The 21,905-nt window shown below is 41.3% G+C and overlaps 1 protein-coding gene across 1 annotated transcript in view; it reads left to right on the forward strand.

Moving 5' to 3' along the window:
• Positions 1 to 3,703: 3,703 nt before the first annotated feature.
• LOC147033564 (uncharacterized) overlaps positions 3,704 to 21,905 on the forward strand; it is a 36,758-nt gene continuing 18,556 nt past the window's right edge. Inside the window, exon 1 of the mRNA XM_085871674.1 lies at positions 3,704 to 4,387. Coding sequence (XP_085727800.1) covers positions 4,009 to 4,387 — 379 coding nt within the window. The 5' untranslated portion in view covers positions 3,704 to 4,008. The remainder of the gene's footprint in view (positions 4,388 to 21,905) is intronic.

Raw genomic sequence — 21,905 nt, forward strand, 5'->3', positions numbered from 1 at the left:
GACAAATTAACACTCTGTACTCAAATGCAATGTCACAAATTTTTTTTAAAGAGTTGACAATACATTGTGACCACCCTATACATTACACATACACTACGTCTCTCTTTCTCTCTCTCTCTCTCTCTCTCCACCTTTGCACATAAAAAGTGTAAAGCTTGAAGCAGAAAGGTATTGAACTATTAGCAGCCTGACACAATTTGTATCGACCTTTTGAGTGCAACATCCACTTTACATGTGTGCTTGCTTCGTCTCCAAGCGACTGAGCAGTATTCGGCAGGAGCAGAAGCAAGGACGAGTACAAAGGTGCATAATACATGGGGAGATGCACCCCCATTTCGTAGGAGAGGATTTCTGGAATTTACTTTCTTGCGAGTCTTCATGAGGTGCGGCTTGAAGGTGAAGCTCCTGTCAAGGCATACTCCCAGGTAGGTGGGACTGGCCTCAAACTTTATCAGTTCACCTTGAGCAAATATGGCCAGTTTGCCCTTGGCATCATGATCTTGGAAGTGAAAAAACAGAACTCACTGCCTTGCCAATGCTGAGTTTTGGGCACCAGGTTTCAAGGTAGTTCATCATCGTTTGCACGTCGTTAGTCAGCAAGTTCTCGACTTGTTCGAAAGAAGAGACCAGAGCCACCAAGGCGATACCATCAGTGTACATGTACTGATTTGCTTTTGTTTGAGAGATATAAGTGTTTACATTGTAGAGAGTAGGCACAAGCACACAGACCCTTGGGCCACACCATTTTTTTAAACGGTATGATCGGCTGATCTGCCCATGAGTAGTCTTCAAAACGAACGAGTGAGTCGAGAAGTTCCGTGATGAAATTAACCATCACACGATCCGGTAAGACACAGCAGTTTGTGGCAGAGACTTTCATACCAAACGGTATGGTGCACTGCCGTGAGGTCACGGAAGACAGCTCCAACTATTTGTTTGTCATCAAAGGCAGATTCAGTATCCTGCGTTAGCAGTGCCACTTGATCAGCAGTCGAACGTAGCTTACGAAACCCAGCCTGTTCGTGCGGGAATTGCTAATCAACTACTTCGTAGATTGGTTCCAGGATAAGCCTTTCCAAAAGTTTAAATGTTGCACTCAGCAGCGAAATAGGCCTGGACGATTTTGGGTCGTCTAGCGGCTTCCCAGATTTCAGGATGGCATTGACAGTGGTCCCCGACGCCAGGTTTTCCGAATGTCGCTTGTTGTCATGCAGAACAAGAAAATTTTACAACGCCGTGTGAGCATCGAAGGACCATAGTGTCGGAAAAACTCGTGCACACCATCGGGGCCAGGTGCTTTGTTTACCTCCGCCATCTTCAAAGATGGAATGGAGGTTACTGTTTTCACCCCTTTCTGTTTGTTTGTTCGTTTGTTTGTTTGTGAACAGTATTACGGAAAAACTCCTCGACGGATTTCGACGAAACCTGGTGGGGAGGGGGGGGGGTTAGGTATGGTCCAAGGATCATGCCATTAAATTTTAGACTTGGTCCCCCCCGCCCAAAAAAAAAATTTAGAGAAAAAAAAAATTTTTTTTTTTGCATTTCTACATGTTTTAAGTGATTTCCAACCCCCCCCCCCAAATTTTCTTTTACCCCCCCCTCCCAAAAAAAATTGTTACCCCCCCCAAATTTTATTTTTTTGCATTTCTACATATTTTAAGTGATTTCCAACCCCCCCGCAAAAAAAATTGTTTAAGAAAAAAATTTCTTTTTTTTGCATTTCTACATGTTTTAAGTGATTTCCAATCCCCCCCCAAAAAAAATTGTTAGAGAAAAAAAAAATTTTGCAACTTTGTTTTCAACAAAATTTCGATTTTTTTTTTTTTTTGCATTTTTACATGTTTTAAGTGATTTCCAAACCCCCCCCCCCCCCCAAAAAAAAAATGTTGGAGAAAAGAACTATATCTCTCAGCACTGTTGACATCATATTTAATGAATAAGATATAAGGTTCACTTGAGTGACCCAGCAGTAATGGCGGCGGAGGTTTTGCACTCTCCCGAGTGCTCCCCCTCGAGTTGAGTTTAAGTTGACCAATAGCAACACTCATTTTTCATCATTGGTAAAAGGATAAGTCAGACGGCCATCGACAGACGGACAGTTCTTGCAATTTCTCGCAGAAAGACTGCAAGAGTGTACGTTGGGCCTTCTTATCAGAGACACAGTAATTGCCGTCGTTCACAAGCTGCTTGGCAATTTTGTTTGCTTCAGCTTGGCACCATCTAATAGTCGCTGCTCAGTCGTTGAGGCGGTTCACAATTCCCGAACCTTTCCAAGAATTTCTAAAGTTCCATGTAGGAATTGGCTTGGTTGGTGGAGGTGTAACGAGCTGAGGCAGCGAGATGAGAGACGGTCGATGTTGAGGCCACGGAAACTGGTTCAGAACTCGCCGAGTTGGTAAAGTATCGAAATGTTTCGTGCGGAAAGACGGATCAGGGTTGGTGTCCGTATTCCATCTCCCAGAAAAAAGCTGGCAGACTTGTTTGTTTCATGCAGAAGAGTGAGTTCATTGGCAGATGCCCAGTCAGAGAGATGGCATTAGAGTCATTTGTCGCATATCTACCAACGACGTCGGTGACTCGCCATTGGGTTTCACAGTCAGCTTGTGCAATCGTCGGTGTGTTTGAAGACGACGCCAATCTTGACAGATGTTGCTATGCCCTGGTGCATATTGTGTTAAAATTTTGAGGTAAAGTGGGAAAGCCACCGATGGATGTTGAGGTAAACACAGGCCGAAAGGTCAACGTCGGCCAAGTTGGGACGAGTTTTCTAAAATCCTCGATTTTCATCCGGTCGAGGTGAAATTTGAAGAGCATTATTTCATGTCAGGTCGCTGAATGCAACTACCACTAACTTTTTATGGTCAAAAAGGTCAACACGGGCCTGATTTCTCGAATTGATAAATTGGGCCAAAAACGAAATGTATCACGAAATCTCGAAAAGTTTGTGGACGAGTTATGACAAAACAAGATGGACGAGTTGAATTGGTGACAAGAACAAGCGGATTGGATGTTGGTTCGGATCCGGCCCATCAGTGAGGTACAAAAGGTGAACTGTTCCACCTGACAGAGGTGTACGCTCCACCGAGTGCCCTTCTACTTTGTGCTGTTTTGCTAAAGTTGTGTCTCCATGAATGATTTTTTTCATCTGTCCGTTTGTTGTCTGTATGTCTGTGGATGCTTGGCTGCATCATTTTCTGTCAGCGTGGCTGTGCCGCTGTGATGCAGTGCCCCTTTCACGAGCACACTGATACTCGTTTCGCCAAGTTCAAAAAGGATGGGGAGGCTGAATCAACCCGCCTGATGTTAATTCAACGATTCAAAGAGGGCTTGAACACAAGTCCCCAAGATCTCAGCCAATCACCCGAACCGATGTCAACAACAGGTTTGTTTGAGTGATTAATTTTCCTCGTCAGGGATGTCCGCAGCGGTCACGCAGCACAACAGGCTCTGCCGCCTTTACCGTTGTTGTTGAATGTTATAATAATTATATTCGTTCAATAATCGCAAATATCAAACGGTCGTGGAGCCATTGTACTTCTTTCAATCACCCACTGGTCAGGTTTAAACTGCGAATGTTATTGTGTAACCGGCTCCGAATTCCCCTCTTCAGTGTGAGGTTCCGGTGTCTCCCCTCACACCAAGGAGGCCCGTGAGCCGCGAGGTCAGAAAAAGGCGCGAAAATCTCGGGGTGAAATTGGCGCGCGTGCTCAACGATCGAGCGCTGACGTCACTTCCTGCTTTGCTTGTTTGCTCCTCCACTGGTTGGATTTTGTGGTCCTCCACGTGGAAATGTAATGTCTTCCGACGCTGATCGATAAGAAAAGAGAAAGTCCTCAAACAAGAGGGAAGGAGGGAGGGAGAATATGCGTGTGATGTATTTATTTATTTATTTATTTATTTATTTATTTATTTATTTATTTATTTATTTATTTATTTATTTATTTATTTATTTATTAATTAATTAAATAAATAAATCTCCCAGCACGTGTTCAGTGTTCTTGACGCACAATGGACGAGATGAGAGATCGGGGAGACCGCGGGCTCGTCCCGACGTGGATGGAGATCCAGGGTCTATCGGAGGAGTCTCTCCGAGCCGCCGTTACGGGTCTCGGGATCGAGATCCTCGGAGCTCTCTGTGCCAGGGCCGAACCCCCGACGGTGAGGGTTCAAATCTGTTCTTTGTCCGCACGAAAGTTCACCTACACCATGTACGTGGAGCTCTGTCGGTACATGGAGTCGTGCCGTGCGGGGAGAGGATCCGAACGGACCGTGGTGCCCCGGTATGGAAAGGACACCGAGTTGACCGGTGGACCTGGTGGAGTCGTCCGGATCGAGGTTGAAGACGAGAATTTAGGTCTTGAAGGAGATCAAAGGAACCTCGAGAATGGTGAGTCGGGAACAAAAACCTTCTCACCCTTCTTGTTCCACCCCATCCCAAGCGAGGTGCTGTTCTTCATAACGTCACCTGGAAATGGTACCCCAACCACCTCTGTGGATCTCAGGTGGACTGTGGTATGACGATGTGTGTGACGTTGCCCGATAACCTTGCGAGGTGTTTTTATTAACCTCCACTATCTTCGAAGATGGATGGGGGTTACTGTTTTCACCCCTTTCTGTTTGTTTGTTTGTTTGTTTGTGAATAGTATTATGGAAAAACTCCTCGACGGATTTCGACGAAACTTGGTGGGGGGGGGGTTAGGTGTGGTCCAAGGATCATGCCATTAAATTTTGGACTTGGTCCCTCCCCCCCCCAAAAAATATATTTTTTTGCATTTGTACATGTTTTAAGTGATTTCCAACCCTCCCCCGCCCAAAAGTTTCCCCCCCCCCCAAAAAAAATTGTTAGAGAAATTATTTTTTTTTGCATTTCTACATGTTTTAAGTGATTTCCAACCCCCCCAAAAGAAATTGAGAAATTTATTTTATTTTATTGCATTTCTACATACTTTAAGTGATTTCCAACCCCCCCCCAAAAAAAAAAATTGTTAGAGAAAAAACATTTTTGCAACTTTTTTTTTTCAACAAAATTTCGATTTTTTTTTATTTTTTATATTTTTGCATTTTTACATGTTTTAAGTGATTTCCAACCCCCCCCCCCCCACCCCAAAAAAAAATGTTGGAGAAAAGAACTATAACTCTCAGCACTGTTGACATCATATTTAATGAATAAGATAAAAGGTTCACTTGAGTGACCCAGCAGTATTGGCGGCGGAGGTTTTGCACTCTCCCGAGTGCCCCCCCCCTCTCGTTCATTTGTGTATTAACACAAAGTATCCACCTTCATTTGTATTTTTGTGTGTTTAACATGTCATGTATCGTGTGTGTGTGTGTGTATATAACATGTATAATATGTCATGTATCATGTGTGTATGTATAGTGCATGTATAATGTCATGTATCGTGTGTGTATGTATAATATGTCATGTATCGTGTGTATAACATGTGCAATATGTCATGTATAACTTGTATAATATGTCATGTATCGTGCGTGTATGTGTAATATGTCATGTATCGTGTGTATAACGTGTAATATGTCATGTATCGTGTGTATAACTTGTATAATATGTCATGTATAACTTGTATAATATGTCATGTATCATGTGTATAACATGTGTAATATGTCATGTATAGTGCGTGTATGTAAAACTTGTATAATATGTCATGTATCGTGCGTGTATGTATGTCATGTATCATGTGTATAACATGTGTAATGTCATGTATAGTGCGTGTATGTAAAACTTGTATAATATGTCATGTATCGTGCGTGTGTGTATAACATGCAATGTATTGTGCGTGTGTATAATGTCGTACGTGTGTCATGTATAGTGCGTGTATAACATGTATAATCTGTCATGTATAGTGCATGTGTGTATTATGTCATGTATGTATATCATGTATAATGTCGAGTATTATGTATAACATGTGTAATATGTCATGTATCATGTGTGTATAACATGCATAATGCCATGTATCGTGTGTATATAAAATGTATAATGCATGTGTATAATATGTCATGTATAACATGCATAATATGTCATGTATAGTATGTGTGTATAACATGTATAGTGTGTGTATAATGTCATGTGTCGTGTGTATATAACATGGAATGTATAGTGCGTGTGTGTAAAACATGTATAATGTCATGTATCGTGTGTATATAACATGTATAATATTTCATGTATTATGTATCGTGCGTGTCATGTATAGTGCGTGTGTGTATAATGTCATGTATCGTTTGTGTATAACATGTATAATATGTCATGTATCGTGTTTGTATGTATAACTTGTATAATACGTCATGTGTCGTCCGTGTGTAACATGTATAATATGTCATGTCGTGCATGTGTGTATATCATGTATAATATGTCATGTAAAGTGCGTGTGTGTATAACATGTATTGTGCGTGTGTGTATGTCATGTATCGTGTGTATGTATAACATTTATAATGTCATGTATTGTGTGTGTATATAACATGTATAATATGTCGTGTATCGTGTGTCTGTGTATAACATGCATAATGTCATGTATCGTGTGTGTGTATAATATGTCATGTATAATGCGTGTGTGTATAATACGTCATGTATAGTGTGTGTATAACATGTATAATATTTCATGTATCGTGTGTGTATATATATATATATATAACATGTATAATATGTCATGTATAGTGCGTGTGTATAATATGTCATATCGTGTCTGTGTATAACATGCATTTAGTCATGTATCGTGTGTGTGTATAATATGTCATGTATAATACGTCATGTATAGTGTGTGTGTATAACATGTATAATATTTCATGTATAGTGCGGATGTAACATAATGTCATGTATCGTTTGTGTATAATATGTCATGTATCGTGTGTGTATGTATAATATGTCATGTATCGTGTGTGTGTGTGTATAACATGTAATGTATTGTGCGTGTGTATAATATATCATGTGTCGTGCGTGTGTGTAACATTTATAATATGTCGTGTCGTGCGTGTGTTTATCATATATAATGTCATGTATAGTGCGTGTGTATAACATGTATAATGTCATGTATCGTGCGTGTGTGTATAATGTCATGTATAGTGTGTCATGTATGGTGTGTATAACATGTATAATATGTCATGTATCGTGCGTGTGTGTATAATATGTCATGTATAGTGCGTGTGTGTATAACATGTATAATATGTCTTGTATCGTGCATGTGTGTATAACATGTATAGTGCGTGTGTGTATAACATGTATAATATGTCATGTATAGTGCGTGTGTGTATAACATGTATACACACACGTCTGCACGTTGGATATAGTGAGTGACACTGATGCAGCGCTTCCTGACAAACGATCAGGAGTGATCCAACGTCGATCTGAGCAGTTTATTCCAATGGTATGGTTGGATGACAGAGTGCTCTGAGCCATGGTGGTTGAAGTGAATGATGTCATTATGTTTGTCTGATTTTTGGTGTCTCGTTGGGGTTTGATGAGACAAACACTGGATGAATCTGGCAAAATGTTCGTATCGTTTGAGCGTTTGGGGTTTGCTGGTCTGATATGGGATATAAATCTTTCTTCATATGCCAGAGAACAGGTCTGGTGAGGGTCACATCTGGGATGCTTTTCGTTGGTGATGACGTGTGTCAGGACGTGGTTCAAGTACAACAGACACTTCAGCAGGTGGATCTGCTTCAATGTTTTCTCCAGGCCACACTGGTGTGATCTTTGACTGATCTCGCAAGACGAATGTATGTCAAACTTGAACGAGGCTGGGATTCGGAGGTTGGTCAGTGGCACAATATTTACCTCCACCGCCGAAGGTGGAAGGAGGTTATGTTTTCACCCCTGTCTGTCTGTTTATCAACTACAGGTCACAATTCTAAACTGATTGTCATGAAACTTTATAAAGTTGGAGAGGTCGTCTCAGCTGAGAGACATTGATTTTGAGGTCAAATTTCTAAAATCATCAATTTACATCCAATTAACTTGAAAGTTGAACAGGATTTGCATCGTCCATCACTGAATTGGGAAAGCAACTATTTTTGAGGTCAAAAGGTCAAAATTCAACTCAGGGTCAAACTTCAAAAATAAATTTCAATCTGAAAATCAATTTTCATCCGATTGTTCCTGAGCTTTGATTAAGATTGTCAATTTTAATCTTAATGAAATGGACAATTTGTATCCATGGCAACCTTTGGAGAGGGGGTGGGGGGTGGATTTTTCAATATCGTGCTCTGCACAACATCTTTTTCTTGTTTGTTTTCGTGCAGGGTATCTCAAAAAGTTGTATACAGATTCGGACGAAACTTGGTGGAAACGTTGAGTGTATGACAAGGAAGAATTTATTCGATTTTGGTGAAGATCTGAATCTGGATATGACAATTATTTAGTTTTTGAAGTGATTCCTCATCATTGAGAGATGGGGTTAAAAACGATATCTAGCCTGATATGTTCTGTTGGATCAGACATTGCGCAGCGGAGGTATGCGCTCCACTGAGTGCCCTTCTAGTTATAGTCTTATCGAGGAAGACTTGACGTTTAACAGGTCAAAGGCTATTGTCATTTAATTCCCTGAAGGGTGTATCGGCCAATATGTCTGCATCTAATTTTTGCACAGCCAAACCCAAGAGGACGTGCATTCTTTGTGGACCAAGGCATCATGATGCTACGTTATGTCTGTTCGTTACCAGAAAAAGGTGAAGGGTGCAGCAGGAAATTTGTGAAGAACAGTGCTTTGAAACACAGGTAAAATAGTACAATGATTGGCGACCTTCGAGAAGGCTTACGTCATTGAAAATAACTGAAATTGAAGAGAGTCCCGCCCGGCATCAGAAGTTAGGTTGGTCGAAGATATACGGTGCCTTCAGAAAGTATTCACACCCCTCGACGTTTTCCACATTTTGTTGTTACAGCCTGAATTTAAAATGAATTCAAATTTAAATAAACCAATGTCACCCGAAGGGGGACCCGTATCTTGCCAAAAGGTGACCACGTGTGACTTCTTTAAGGTCACACTGAGGTGAACGGAGCTGCTATCCACCAGGAGCGACTCCTTGGGGAATATCTGCCTCCGAGAGATTCCGATGAGAATCGTTCTACAGAGTAACCATGAAAAATATGCGTTTGCCTCATAACGTCACCAAATGACGTCATAATGTCTCAAGCTTGACATATCTAGAAAGCACTCATCGAGGTATTCAATTTGAGGTACTACATGATATGGTTCCTAAAACTTGAAAGTTTGACCTCAGGCGCTCACCATGAAGGTCAAGGCCGATCGCCACCAAAAATTAATCAGCTGAGCGCCAGACCATGAACTATATTCCCATGACGTTTGAAGACTATCCGATCAAAATTACTCAAAAAATAAGGGTTTCGTCGACTCCCCTGATTTGCGACAAAGTGACCTTGACCTTTGATCTTGACCTTCAAAATTTTGTGCACTGAAAGTGACCTCTGTAGGCCTCTGATATGCGAAGTTATAAAAATTTCCAATGATAACTGTGCTCTGCAGAATTTTTTATACGTGATTACAGACAAACAAACAAACAAACAAACAAAAAAAACAAAAAAAAAAAAACAAGAAACATACAAGCTAACTAACATATCTAGCAAAAAATTTGTTTTGGCAAGATAAAAAATTGTTGCCGATCGACACAAAATATCCCATAATGAAAAAGTGAAAACATGTTTTTAGGATTTTCTACAAGTTAATTAAAAATTAATACCTGAAATGTCTTGTGTCAATAAGTATTCAACTCCCTTAGTTAATACTTTGTCAAAGTGATTTTGGCAGTGATTACAGCTTCGAGTCTTCTTGGGTATGTCTGAATCAGCTTTGCACACCTGGATTTGGGGATTTTTATCCCATTCTTCCTTGCAGATTTGCTCAAGCTCTGTCAAGTTTGATGGGGAGCGTCGTTGAACAGAAATCTTCAAGTCTTTCCATAGATTCTCAATGGGATTCAAGTCTGGACTTTGGCTGGGCCATGCAAGGACTTTCATGTTCATGTTCATGTTCTGAAGCCATTCCAGTGTTGCTTTGGCTTGGGGTCATTGTCCTGTTGGAATGTAAATCTTCACCACAGTCTGAGCTCTTTTGCACTCTGAAGCAGGTTCTCCTCAAGGATTTCCCTGCATTAGGCTCCATTCATTGTCCCCTCTATCCTTACAAGTCTCCCAGTCTCTACTGCTGAAAAGCATCCCCATTGCATGATGCTGCCATCACCTTGCTTCATGGAAGGGATGGTGTTGGGTGATGAGCTGTGCTCGGTTTCCGTCAGACGTAGCGCTTTGCATGCAGGCCAAAGTGTTCAATTTTCGTCTCATCAGATCACAGCATATTTTTCCTCATGCTATCAGTCTTTCACGTGTCTTTTTTGCAAACTTCAGGTGTGCTGTCACTTGCCTTTTTTCAGGAGTGGCTTCCATTTGGCCACTCTCCTATAAAGCCGAGATTTGTGAAGTGCTGCAGAGATTGTTGTACTTCCAGCAGGTTTTCTCATCTCAGCCAAGGAACTCTGTAGTTCCGTCAGAGTGGTCATTGGGTTCTTGATCACCTCCCTGACCAAGGTCCTTCTTGTCCAGTTGCTCAATTCGTTAGAGCCAGCTTTTGGAAGAGTCTGGGTAGTTCCATATTTTTCCCATTTCCTAATGATGGAGCTTACTGTGCTCTTGGGAACTTTCATCACTCGAGAAATTGTTTTATACCCTTCCCTAGATCTATGCTTCATCACAATTCTATCTCAGAGTTCTACTACGGACAGTTCCTTGGACTTCATGGTAGAGTTTCTGCTCTGACATGCACTGTCAACTGTGGGATCAACAGCTTTCTAAATCATGTCCAATCAATTGAATTGGCCACAGGTGGACTCCCCTCAAGTTGTCCAGAAATCTCAAGGATGCTCAAAGGAAATCGGATGCATCTGAGCTCACTTTGGAGTGTCATAGCAAAGGATTTGAATACTTATTGTCGCAAGACATTTCAGCTTTTCATTTTTCATTAATTTGTAAGAATTTCTAAAAACAAAATTCCACTTTGATGTTATGGGGTATTCTGTGTAGATCAGTAACAAAAAAATCTCAATTTTATCCACTTTTAGCTCACCTGTTCAAAGAACAGAGAGCTATAGCGATACCCCCGGCGTGAGCGTGAGCGTGAGCGTGAGCGTGAAAATGTTAAAGTTGTTGATGCAAGTTGTTTTTTCCTTTCTAATGTTGTTATCGACCACACTATTTTTTTATACGCCCGATATATGTATAGGTATATATGTATATATTTCGAATTCGCGCCCACCGGCGTGCGGACGGCCACGTAACTCGGATCGCGGCACGTCACCCACCGGACGGACAATTCAGTCGTGACCCTCTCGGACCAACGCCGGGAGCTAGTCACGGGTGGGGGTTTAACCTCACCACGATCGTGCCAATTGCCCACCTGCGCAGGATCGGGTCGCTCGCCAAATTCAATCTACCTTAGTACCTGCGCGAATGGTCGACTGGGCGATCGCACCTCGCCGCAGGTCGACTCCGGACACGGGCTGCTTGGGCGGCCTGTTCCGTGCTACAGGGATAACCGAGCGGTATTATCGCTGACCTGGACGGTTCAGATTAATTACCAGGCGTAGTAAGCCCACTACGAACCCGTTACGTGAAGCAGGATGGAGGGTCAAGAAAGAAAAGACGAAGCGAAACGGGAAAACAGTTCACACAAAGCACATTTATTTCCCAGCACACGGAAAAAAAAAAAATATATATATATATATATATATATGTGTGTATATATATATATGTGTATATATATATATATATATAGATATGTGTATATATATATATGTGTATATATATATATATATAGATATGTGTGTATATGTATATATATATATATATATATATATATATATATATATATATATATATATATATATATGTATATATATGTGTATATATATATATATATATATATATATATATATACAGTCAAAATGCACATATAGCAACAACGACGCAGAGTTACTACCGAATACGCGTACACACGGCAACACTTGTACGGTTCTACTTTACAGACGGCGCCAACACACATTTACTCAAAAGCAAAGGAAAGAAGCCACCCTCATAGACAAGGGGGCAGACAGGCCTGGAGGCCAATAGGAGGAGCGGCCAGGTCCGCGAGACCAGGGGGTCCTACCCGCGTCCTCGTGACACATTGGCGGACGAGCCGCACATGTGGCCACGTGGCTGTGCCCCGACTCCATGCTCCTTGGCGGGTTTCGTTGGCACGACGTTTGGAGTGGGGTGGGAACGGGGCCCCCTTTTTGCACTATCTCAGCATGGGGGAAAGGGGGAATTGTTGATGCCCTGGGGGAAGAGAATGGCTGGCTGGCTTGGGTCCCGCGACGAGCGATCTCACACCGCGACCTCATCGCCGACCGCCGTCCTTCTCGCCTCGGACCCGAGCTCCTTTGCCTCTTCCCGCAACTCTCCTCAGCCGACTGCAGAACCCAACTCGATGCCACACCAATGACTTCGCCACCCAACTCCACTCTCTGCCACACCGATGACTCTACTCACTCTGCCCTGCCGACACACACTGCTACTGCCACACTCTGCTACTGCCACACTCTGCACGATTCGCCTTGCGCTCGCCGTTTTATAGGCCGGCAGGAGAAAACAATATGCAAATATCCGGATCAGGATGACCACGGGGGCGGAGCCGCGCTCGCCAATTGGACGGAGGAAAAGTGGGCTTGAACCTCCCCTGATCCTAGAATTTGCATATATCGATTTCACACAGACGCGCCTGGAGGCGGGGCCAAGCTGCTCCGCGCTTGCTAATTGGACGGATCAGAAGTGAGCGTGTAGCGTTTTTGATCCGAATTCTCCCTCGGAAAGGCCGCTATTTGCACTCGTGGCTCGGTGCGTATCGCTGAACGAGCCCAAGACAGCCCGATGCTCAGTGTTCACAGGTGGTGCGGGAATGGCCGTAGAAGGAGAGAGGTGAGGGTGGTGAAGGGTTTATCGGTGGTGGTTTGATGGTTATGGTTCCGTTTGGGAATGATGGTGATGCGATGTTTGCCGGATTGAGTTGTGAAGGTAAAGGTCGTGGCTGTTGGCGTTGTTGTTGTTGTTGTCTGAGGGTTGGAGCGTGGTTGCAGTTGGTGACTATGGCTGGCGTGGTGGTTGTTGTGTGATGGCGGTTGAGACGTGGTTGGTTCAAAATAAAGATAGAACAGAAAAATGGCTATCTCAAAGCATCGCAGCCTGAATGAATCGCATAAATTCCCTCCAGACAACGGATTTGGGGCTAACTACACATGTACTTGGAGATATCTCACCTACGGGCTCTTCATGGTGTAATGCGAATTTCCACAGCCGTAACAACATGTATATATATATATATATATTTATATATATATATATATATATATATATATATATATATATATATATATATATATATATATATATATATATATATATATATATATATATATATATATATATATATATATATATATATATCGGGGCGTATTATGTGGTAGCTGTCTGTCCGTCCGTCCGTTCCTGTCCACACTCTTACTCCCAAAGTTTTCAACTTTCACGTTTCATATTTGGTACATAGGTACAGACTGTGGAGACGGTGTGTCGCGACATACTTTCGTCATCTAAAGTGGTTGCCATGGCAACCGGGATGCTGTTTCCTTCCGTTCATGTCCGCACTCTAACTCCCAAAGTTTTCAACTTTCGCGTTTTATATTTGGTACATAGGTACAGACTGGAGACGGTGTGTCGTGACATACGTTCGTCATCTAAAGTGGTTGCCATGGCAACCAGGATGCTGTTTTCCATGTCTTAGCACAATTCTGTATATACCTTTTTCTTCGGGCGTATATTGTGCTCACTTGCGCTTTTGTTACTGATTACAATATACAAATACATATATTGCTTTAAAATTATACTTCACTGCAATGCTTTATTAAAAATTAATTATTAGACTAGTCTTTTAAAAACGATAAATGTATAAACAGGTGAGCATTGGGTGGCTTTGACACTAACTCTCTGGTAAATTCAGGCTGCAACACCACAAAATTTGAAAAGGTTAAGGTGTGTGAATACTGTGGACTCAGGGTTCAAGGCTCGCCATAAGGGGAAGCACTCGGGTCCCTCCCGAATGCCTGGTCCTGAGGCCACGGGGCAGAGATAACTGCGCACCAGCAGGTTGCTGAGCAACCACGAACGCCGATTGACAATGTCAATCTGGGCAGGGTGACACTGCTTCGCGTGATACCGTACCTATAGATGGCTGAACCAATTGAGGCCTCGTGCCCTCAACACACCCGGATTACTGCTGAGCAATATAGTGTGTGCGCGCTGGCTAACAAGAGCAAATTAATGGGGTAGAACTTCCCGGCTGAACTAATGTGCGGACCATGCTGGACCAATGGAGAAAGGAAGAACATGGGCAGATTGGTACATTTATAAGCAATTTGTTATGAAGCAAGGGTGAGAAAAGGTCATATGGCACAATAAAGGGGTTTTTTCACAAGTATGTATAGTGGGGAAAGCGAGGATTCATGGGTGCAATGAAAGGAATGCAATTATGTACAAAAAGTAAGACACAAAGCAGAGCTAAACCGATGTAAAACGTCTACAATCTTAAATTGTACCACGCATTGCAGGTGCCAGCAAACACACACCCGAGGAAATTAGAGACAGCCCAGAAAGAGGAAAGCATTTCAGGTGAAGGCAACCTCTTGGTACCTGGTATGGCGCGGTTGACGGACCGACGCAACCCAATCGCTTCGGAGGGGGGAGGAGGGAAGAAAACTGGAGTCTGCAGTGTGTGAGTGGGAGGTGCAAAAGAGTTGTGGAGTATGAATCAGTATTGCTCTTTCAAGGGGCTGTCACACCTTGACGTTTTAGCCAGCGTATGGCAACGTATCAAAATGTATGTAAAACGCTGGCGTATGCTGAACTATTGATGTTTTTTTTTAAAGTTTTTGGCGTTTTCATAACGAGTTGGACTTATGCATAACGTATTAGTAACGTACACAGAACGTTTCGATAACGTATAGATAACTTATACCAACGAATGCTTAGCGTGTTGGCGGCGTTCACAACGTATGCCCAACGATAGTCTAACGTATGCATAGCGTGCGGCAGCATATCGCCGACGATCACGTAGCGTAGCCTATTAAAAGGCTGCCGCTCGACGATTCAAATCATAACCACACTAGACATCGAAGTGTCAACATCACCATCATGCCCTGTCACACCTTGACGTTTTAGCCAGCGTATGCCGACGTATGAAAAATTTGCCGAATACGCTGGCACACGTCGAATACGTTATGGGTAAGTTTTGTATACATTTGGAGCACGCTGGCATACGGCGTAGTACGCCGAGCTCGTCGACAAATTTTAACATGCTCAAAATTTTTCGACGTATGCCAGCGTATGACTCACATGTTCCACATACGCTGGCCATAAATTGTAGGCACGTTATACGATTGTTGACACGCGTCGACACGTTACTTCCGGAAGACGTCAAATACGTCAATGTGCATTGGAGATACGTTACACATAGGTTCAAAGCACGTTACTCATAGGTTAGAAATAAGTTTCGGGTACGCTAAACATTACCTCGACGTGTTTTGACTTATGAGAAACTTACAAGTAACGTGTGTCAACGATCGCGTAACGTGCCTACAACTTATGGCCAGCGTATGCGGAACATGTGAGTCGTACGCTGACATACGTTAAAATTTGTCAACAAGCTCGGCGTACTACGACGTATGCCAGAGTGTTTCAGCGTGCTCTTAACGTATACAAAACTTACCCATAATGTATTCGACATATGCCAGCGTTTTAGACAAATTTTTCATACGTCGGCATACGCTGGCTAAATAGTCAAGGTGTGACAGCCCCTTCAGTGATGTGTCCACAGCAGACAAGACAATTGATGGAAGAGAGAGAGAGATGCGTGAGAAGGCAGCTTACCTGGGCATGCAAGAGAGTCTGTCAATGTGTTTCAATGATGATTGCTGCAGAACGCCGTGGGAGCCGAGTGCAAGTGATTTGGTGATGACCCCACATCTCCTCAGCAACAACTCAGTACCGCTCATACTAGGCAACTCGCGCTGCCCTCTCGGCTCTGCTCTCGTTCAGTGAGTCTGGCGCTTGGCCAGAGAAGGCGAAGACCCTGATTTGCTCTCTGCATCTCCTTTTCTAGAGCCCAGGCGAATGAGGAGCCAAAATTCAGATCAAAAGACCCTGTAGGTGTTTCCGCGTGTCCTCATTGGCATGCAGACGCCACTCCGAGAAGTAGCCCCACCAGACTCCTTAGGCGAAAATGGCCTCAGTTGCTCCCAGGCTTGGCCACGTAACGAAGCTCTGTGTTTCTATGCAGCCGGGTTTTTGGAAGCGCTCTCCGGCCAAGAACGTGTGATGGACTTCACTTGAGCGCTGTTAGTAGGGTAAGAATACTGGTTCTGGCTCACTTTTCCCCATGTAAATGAATGGGGGATTTTCAGCCATGAAATTTTTCTTTTTTTTCCCCTGAAAAAATAAATCCCCTTTTTAGCCCAAGGTATATTTATTTGTCTCCCCTTTTAACCTGGAGCCTGGTGTTGGCTTAGTTGTTTGGGTGGCGGCTTGGGATCCCAGGGTCCTGAGTTCAAATCCCGTTGGCTGCTGAATTAACACCAGGGGGTTGACTCAGCCTGCCATCCTTCCGAGGTCGGCAAAATGAGTGCCAGTGTACTGGTCCCGGTGTATGCCCCGGTTAGAATAGGTGTACCATATCCCTGTGTGTCGTAAGAGGCGACCAGGGTTGGTGTCAGGAAGGGCATCCGGCCATAAAACATTGCCTCAAGAAAAAGCCAAACCCCTGCACAGCAGGGAAAAATGGCTGTAAAAACGGTCATTTTTTTATTTCCCCTTTTAACCTAGGGGCTCTCTATTCAAATAGCCCATACAACAAGATAAAGATTTGTTAAAGGTGATTCTAAAGAAATATCTGAAACGTCTAAGCCTCGGGGCACTCTTTATCAAATAACCAATGCATATTGTTTAGCTCACTCATTGAACCTATAAACATTTGTTCATTCTCAAATTCCTTCAATAGTTTAATTTTCTTTGCACAATAATCCCCATCTAAAATATTGAAAAACAAAACATTTGAATCTTCATATTTTTTAAGATACCCCTTTTGTGCCATTACGAAATGATAAACTTCTCTTAATGATCTCATCTGACCACCTCCTGAGTTGCATATCATTTTGATATTGCAGTAAATTATTTTTCCATTGTTCAATTGATAACCATCAAATTTTTCAGTCCATTCAAACATATTTATTATTTTCTTTACATCCTCTAACTTATTGGTTTTTAAATTGATTCGCATATTTGTTTTATTTACCTTTGTTTTAGATATTTTTTCAATAAGACTTATTTGATATTTTTCACATTCATTATGTTTTCCATTTATATAACAAGACTGAGATTTTCTCCACTCTTTAGTTTGACTAATACTTGGTTCGACCATTTATATATTGTGAAAAACGCGGCGGAAGCCCTTAAAAACCCGAACCCATCTTCCCATCGTTAAAACTTGTGTCCATATGGAACACAATCTATTCTATTCACTCTATCATACAATACCCATATGGAACACAATCTATTTTATACACTCTATCATACAATATCCATATGGAACACAATCTATTCCATTATCTAAAATAAATCTCTTATCATCAAAGGCTCCTAATGCCTTTTTATTTACTTCTTCACTATATATCTTATGTTTATAACTTCTTATTGTATTCATTTTCCTATATTCTTCTTTCTTATTCATCAAACAATTATAATAATTTCTAAAAGTTATTGATTTCTTTATTACATATTTCTTTATTCCCTTTAACCTTTTATCAATCTGATCACCATACTTATAAGCATATGCCTTTGCTCTCAATCCAATAAACTCACATTACTTTTCCACCCAACTCATCCTTAAACTTACCAATAACCTTTTCATTCTTTTTTGAAAATAACTCACTCTTCTTACTAAAATTACTTGTATCATATACTCCAATGTTTTTCTTCATATCCTTATAAACATCGTCAGTTTTTATATCTAGAATAAAACTATCGGTGTCCATATACAACAAAGCTTGATTTCCAATCATCAATTTGGTTTCAGACCAGGTCACTCTACCCTGGATATGCTGCTTCTGCTCTCCCATCAATGGATGGAGGTCCTCAATGCCAGACAGGAAATCCGAGCCGTATCCCTGGACATATCGCGTGCTTTTGACACAGTCTGGCACCCTGCCCTACTCACCAAACTCTCTTCCCATGGTATTCGAGGCCATCTCCACTCATGGCTCGCAGACTTCCTCTCCTGTCGCAGTCAACGTGTGGCCCTAAATGGAGTTCTTTCATCCCCTCTTCCTGTGCAGGCTGGAGTTCCTCAAGGTAGCGTTCTGGGCCCTGTTCTTTTTCTGGTTTTCATCAATGATCTCTCGGACTCTCTGGAAAATCCTCTATTTCTCTTTGCCGACGACTCCACCCTCTGCCGTACCATCTGTCATCCCTCAGACCGGCAAGCAGCAGCTTCTTCGCTCACTGCAGATCTGGATAAAATCACAAACTGGTCCAACACGTGGAACATGTCTTTCAATCCACACAAATCTCACACTCTCACTATGTCTCTTCGAAAGGACCGTTTACAAAACCCCCCATCCACTTTCTCAACAATCCTCTGGAAGAAGTCTTTTCTTTCAAGCTTCTGGGTCTCACTATCTGCCATGACCTTTCCTGGGAAAGTCACATTTCCAACCTTGCCTCAAAAGCCAGTCGCCGACTGGGAATCCTCCGTCGTGCAAAGTCCTTCCTCGGCCCTCTTGAGCTCCTGACTACTTACAAAGCTTTTGTCCGTAGCCTGATGGAGTACTGCTCTCCCCTCTGGGCTGGTGCTCCTGCCTCCCACCTTTCTCGACTTCACGCTGTCGAAACCAGGGCTTTTAAGATCATTGGCATCTCCCGCAATGAAGCTGAGTCTTTGGGCCTCTCACTCAATCACCGCAGGTTGGTCGGTGGTCTTTCTGTCTTCTACCGACTCCTCTCCAGCCTTGCCCCCCTGCTCTCTCTGCGATTTGTCCCAACCACATTTCCACAGGGCGCTCAAGGTCCGCCAACAACCCCCTTCTGGTAAAACTACCAAAATCACGAATCACTGCTCATCTTCACTCTTTCATTCCTCTTTTTTCCCGCCTTTGGAATAAACTTCCTCACTCTATTCTTTCCCATTCTTCCCTCCAGGCTTTCAAAACAGCTGTTCACCACCACCTCTTATCTTCCCCCATCCAAATCCTCGATCTTTTCTACCCACGATAATCCACCCAAGCCCACTTTCTTGAATTCTCCTGCTTTCCTTCCTGAAAGTCCCTGTAATCTCCATCTTCTCCTCGCCATGTTCCCCGTCCCATCCCCATCCCTCTCCCTTCCACTGTTCACCTGTGTCTGTTCCCCAATGTTTTGTCCCTTCCACTCCCGCCCCTCTTGTCTCATGCCTCCTTGCTGTGAGTTGTGTGTTAGCTCTCATACGAGCCTCGACCAAGGTATACAAAAAAAAATAAAATAAAATAAAATAAAATAAAAAAATAAAAAAAATTAAGCATTTTCACCATACTCTTTCTTTAAATCATTATACAAATAATCATACATCAATATCTTTGATAAATCAAGAACTGCTGTTCCAATATAAATTGGTTTATCCATGACAATACTTTCCTTTTTCATATGAATAGCAGAAAAGTTCTCTGAAAAAACCTCTTCTCTCTCAAAACTTGGTTTATTTATCAATCTAGAAGCTTCTTTCCAAGATGTTGCAAATCTAATGTTTTGCCTGTTTCTAACATTCTCCATTGTCTTTCCAAAGACAGCATTATTCATCAATTTATAGAATTCCCCTTCAAATTTTACTTTTGTATTTGTTCTCATATCTGTATTGAATTTAATATACTTTTTCATCCAAGGACTTTGTTTAAATTTTAAAACTCTATGAATTTTAGCTACTCTCAACCCAGCAGATAAATATTGTCTCAAGTTCCTTTGATGCAAAACATATCCCTCTTTATCATAGAATGTTGTTAATAACTTTTCTGTTGATTTGCCTTTAATATTAAAACTTTTATGATAATCACTGAACCATTCTTTCTTTGGGGTTTCTTTCTCACATGCAAAAGGAAGGTCTTTATGCTTATTATGAAGATCACTCGGGTACTTCAAATCAACTTCAAAATAATAACCTTCTTCTTTGTCATTCAATTTCTCTTGAGAAGAAATAACAATATTCATCAAAGCCTTTTCATAATCCTTTTCTTCCACCCACTCTAATTTACCATAAGGCAGAGATTGAGACATTGCCCATCCATACAAATTATTAGCATCAAAGTACATCAAATAATTACTATCTTTTTCACTCTCATAATTTGGAAGATATTTATTATTTGCTTTAGCATATCTTTTTGAACATACTTGTGATATTCCACCTCTCTTAGACTTCTCAATCATCAAAAGCATATCTACATCACTGACTAAATCTATATCTTGTTTTGTCATTTTCAACATTGCACTCCAAGCTAAACCAGGAGCTGTGAAATAGTGGGCAGGATCTAATCCATAACAATTTTTATTATGACAGAGTGATCTAAAAGCTTCAAACACATCAGCTAACAATAAAACATCTGTTTTTAGATACAAATCATGATATTCTCCAAGGTTCTTTATCTTAAATATTTTCCAAATTTCTTGTGCGTGTTTATATTCCTTATCACTTATCTCTTCTTCATAAAGGTTATTATAGAAACTTTCTTTTGAAGGAAGTTGTGTTTCTTTAAATCTCATAAATGAATCCATATAACCATAAGGATAAATTCCCTTACTTGTAAGAATTTTCTCTTTACTTTGAATTTCATTCCTTGTTTCAATTTCCTCTCTAGTTAGAATTCCCTCTTTAATCAGAATTTCATCTATAATCAGAATTTCCTCTTTAGTTAGAATTTCATTCTTTGTTCGAATTTTCTGTATAATTAGAATTTCATCTTCAGTAAGAATTTCTTCATTCATTTCCTCATTAATTAGAATTTCCTCTTTACTTTGAATTCTCTCTTTAATCTGAATTTCCTCTTTAGTTAGAATTTCCTCTTTTGGAAAGAATGAATTAAGATTTGGAAAAGAGCCCGTGGAGCTTAGATTTGATGCGAGGTTGGCTGGTGGTGTTCCCATAAACTTGTAAGAATCAAGAAACCGAATACGAGTTATAGGTTTTGTGAATATCATTTTTGTAAATGAAATATACTTTTGACTTATGTTTGTTATGGCAGAAACATTCCCTGGTGTTTTTGAAAGTTCATTTATAAATAGATGTGTATCATAGTTGGCGCTGTTGTGAAGAAAGACTGGAATAAAAGAAGGTAATTTATAATTAAGATTACAACAGGAATGAGCGGGGCCTCTATATTTACCAGTAAGATGGCAATGATCCCTAACTTTAGACTCCTCAATTTCCTCCTCACAAATATGACAGATATTGTTCTTTCTAAATTCTAATTTTTCTTCTATGGTTAATTTCATCGGTTCATTTGTTTCTTTCATTAATTTACTTAGTCTTATACAATCCTTTTCTAATCGTTTTACAAACTCTTGTGAAGCATTTTTTCCACTATACTGTTCAAGTTTATTATACTTTTCTCCAACAGATGATTTGATATAATAACAGAAACCACAAGGAATATGTTTTTGATATTTATTTGTATATGGTTCTTTTGGATTAGGAGAAGCAGTATTTATCTTTTAAGGATACATTCAAAATCAGCGTATATCACAAATGGGTGCATGATAGATTTATTATAATCTTCAAAAGAAA

The sequence above is a fragment of the Eptatretus burgeri genome, chromosome 2 (assembly GCF_056783735.1).
Source record: "Eptatretus burgeri isolate ZD-2024b chromosome 2, Ebu_testis_v1, whole genome shotgun sequence".
In the NCBI taxonomy this organism is placed as follows: Eukaryota; Metazoa; Chordata; class Myxini; order Myxiniformes; family Myxinidae; genus Eptatretus; species Eptatretus burgeri.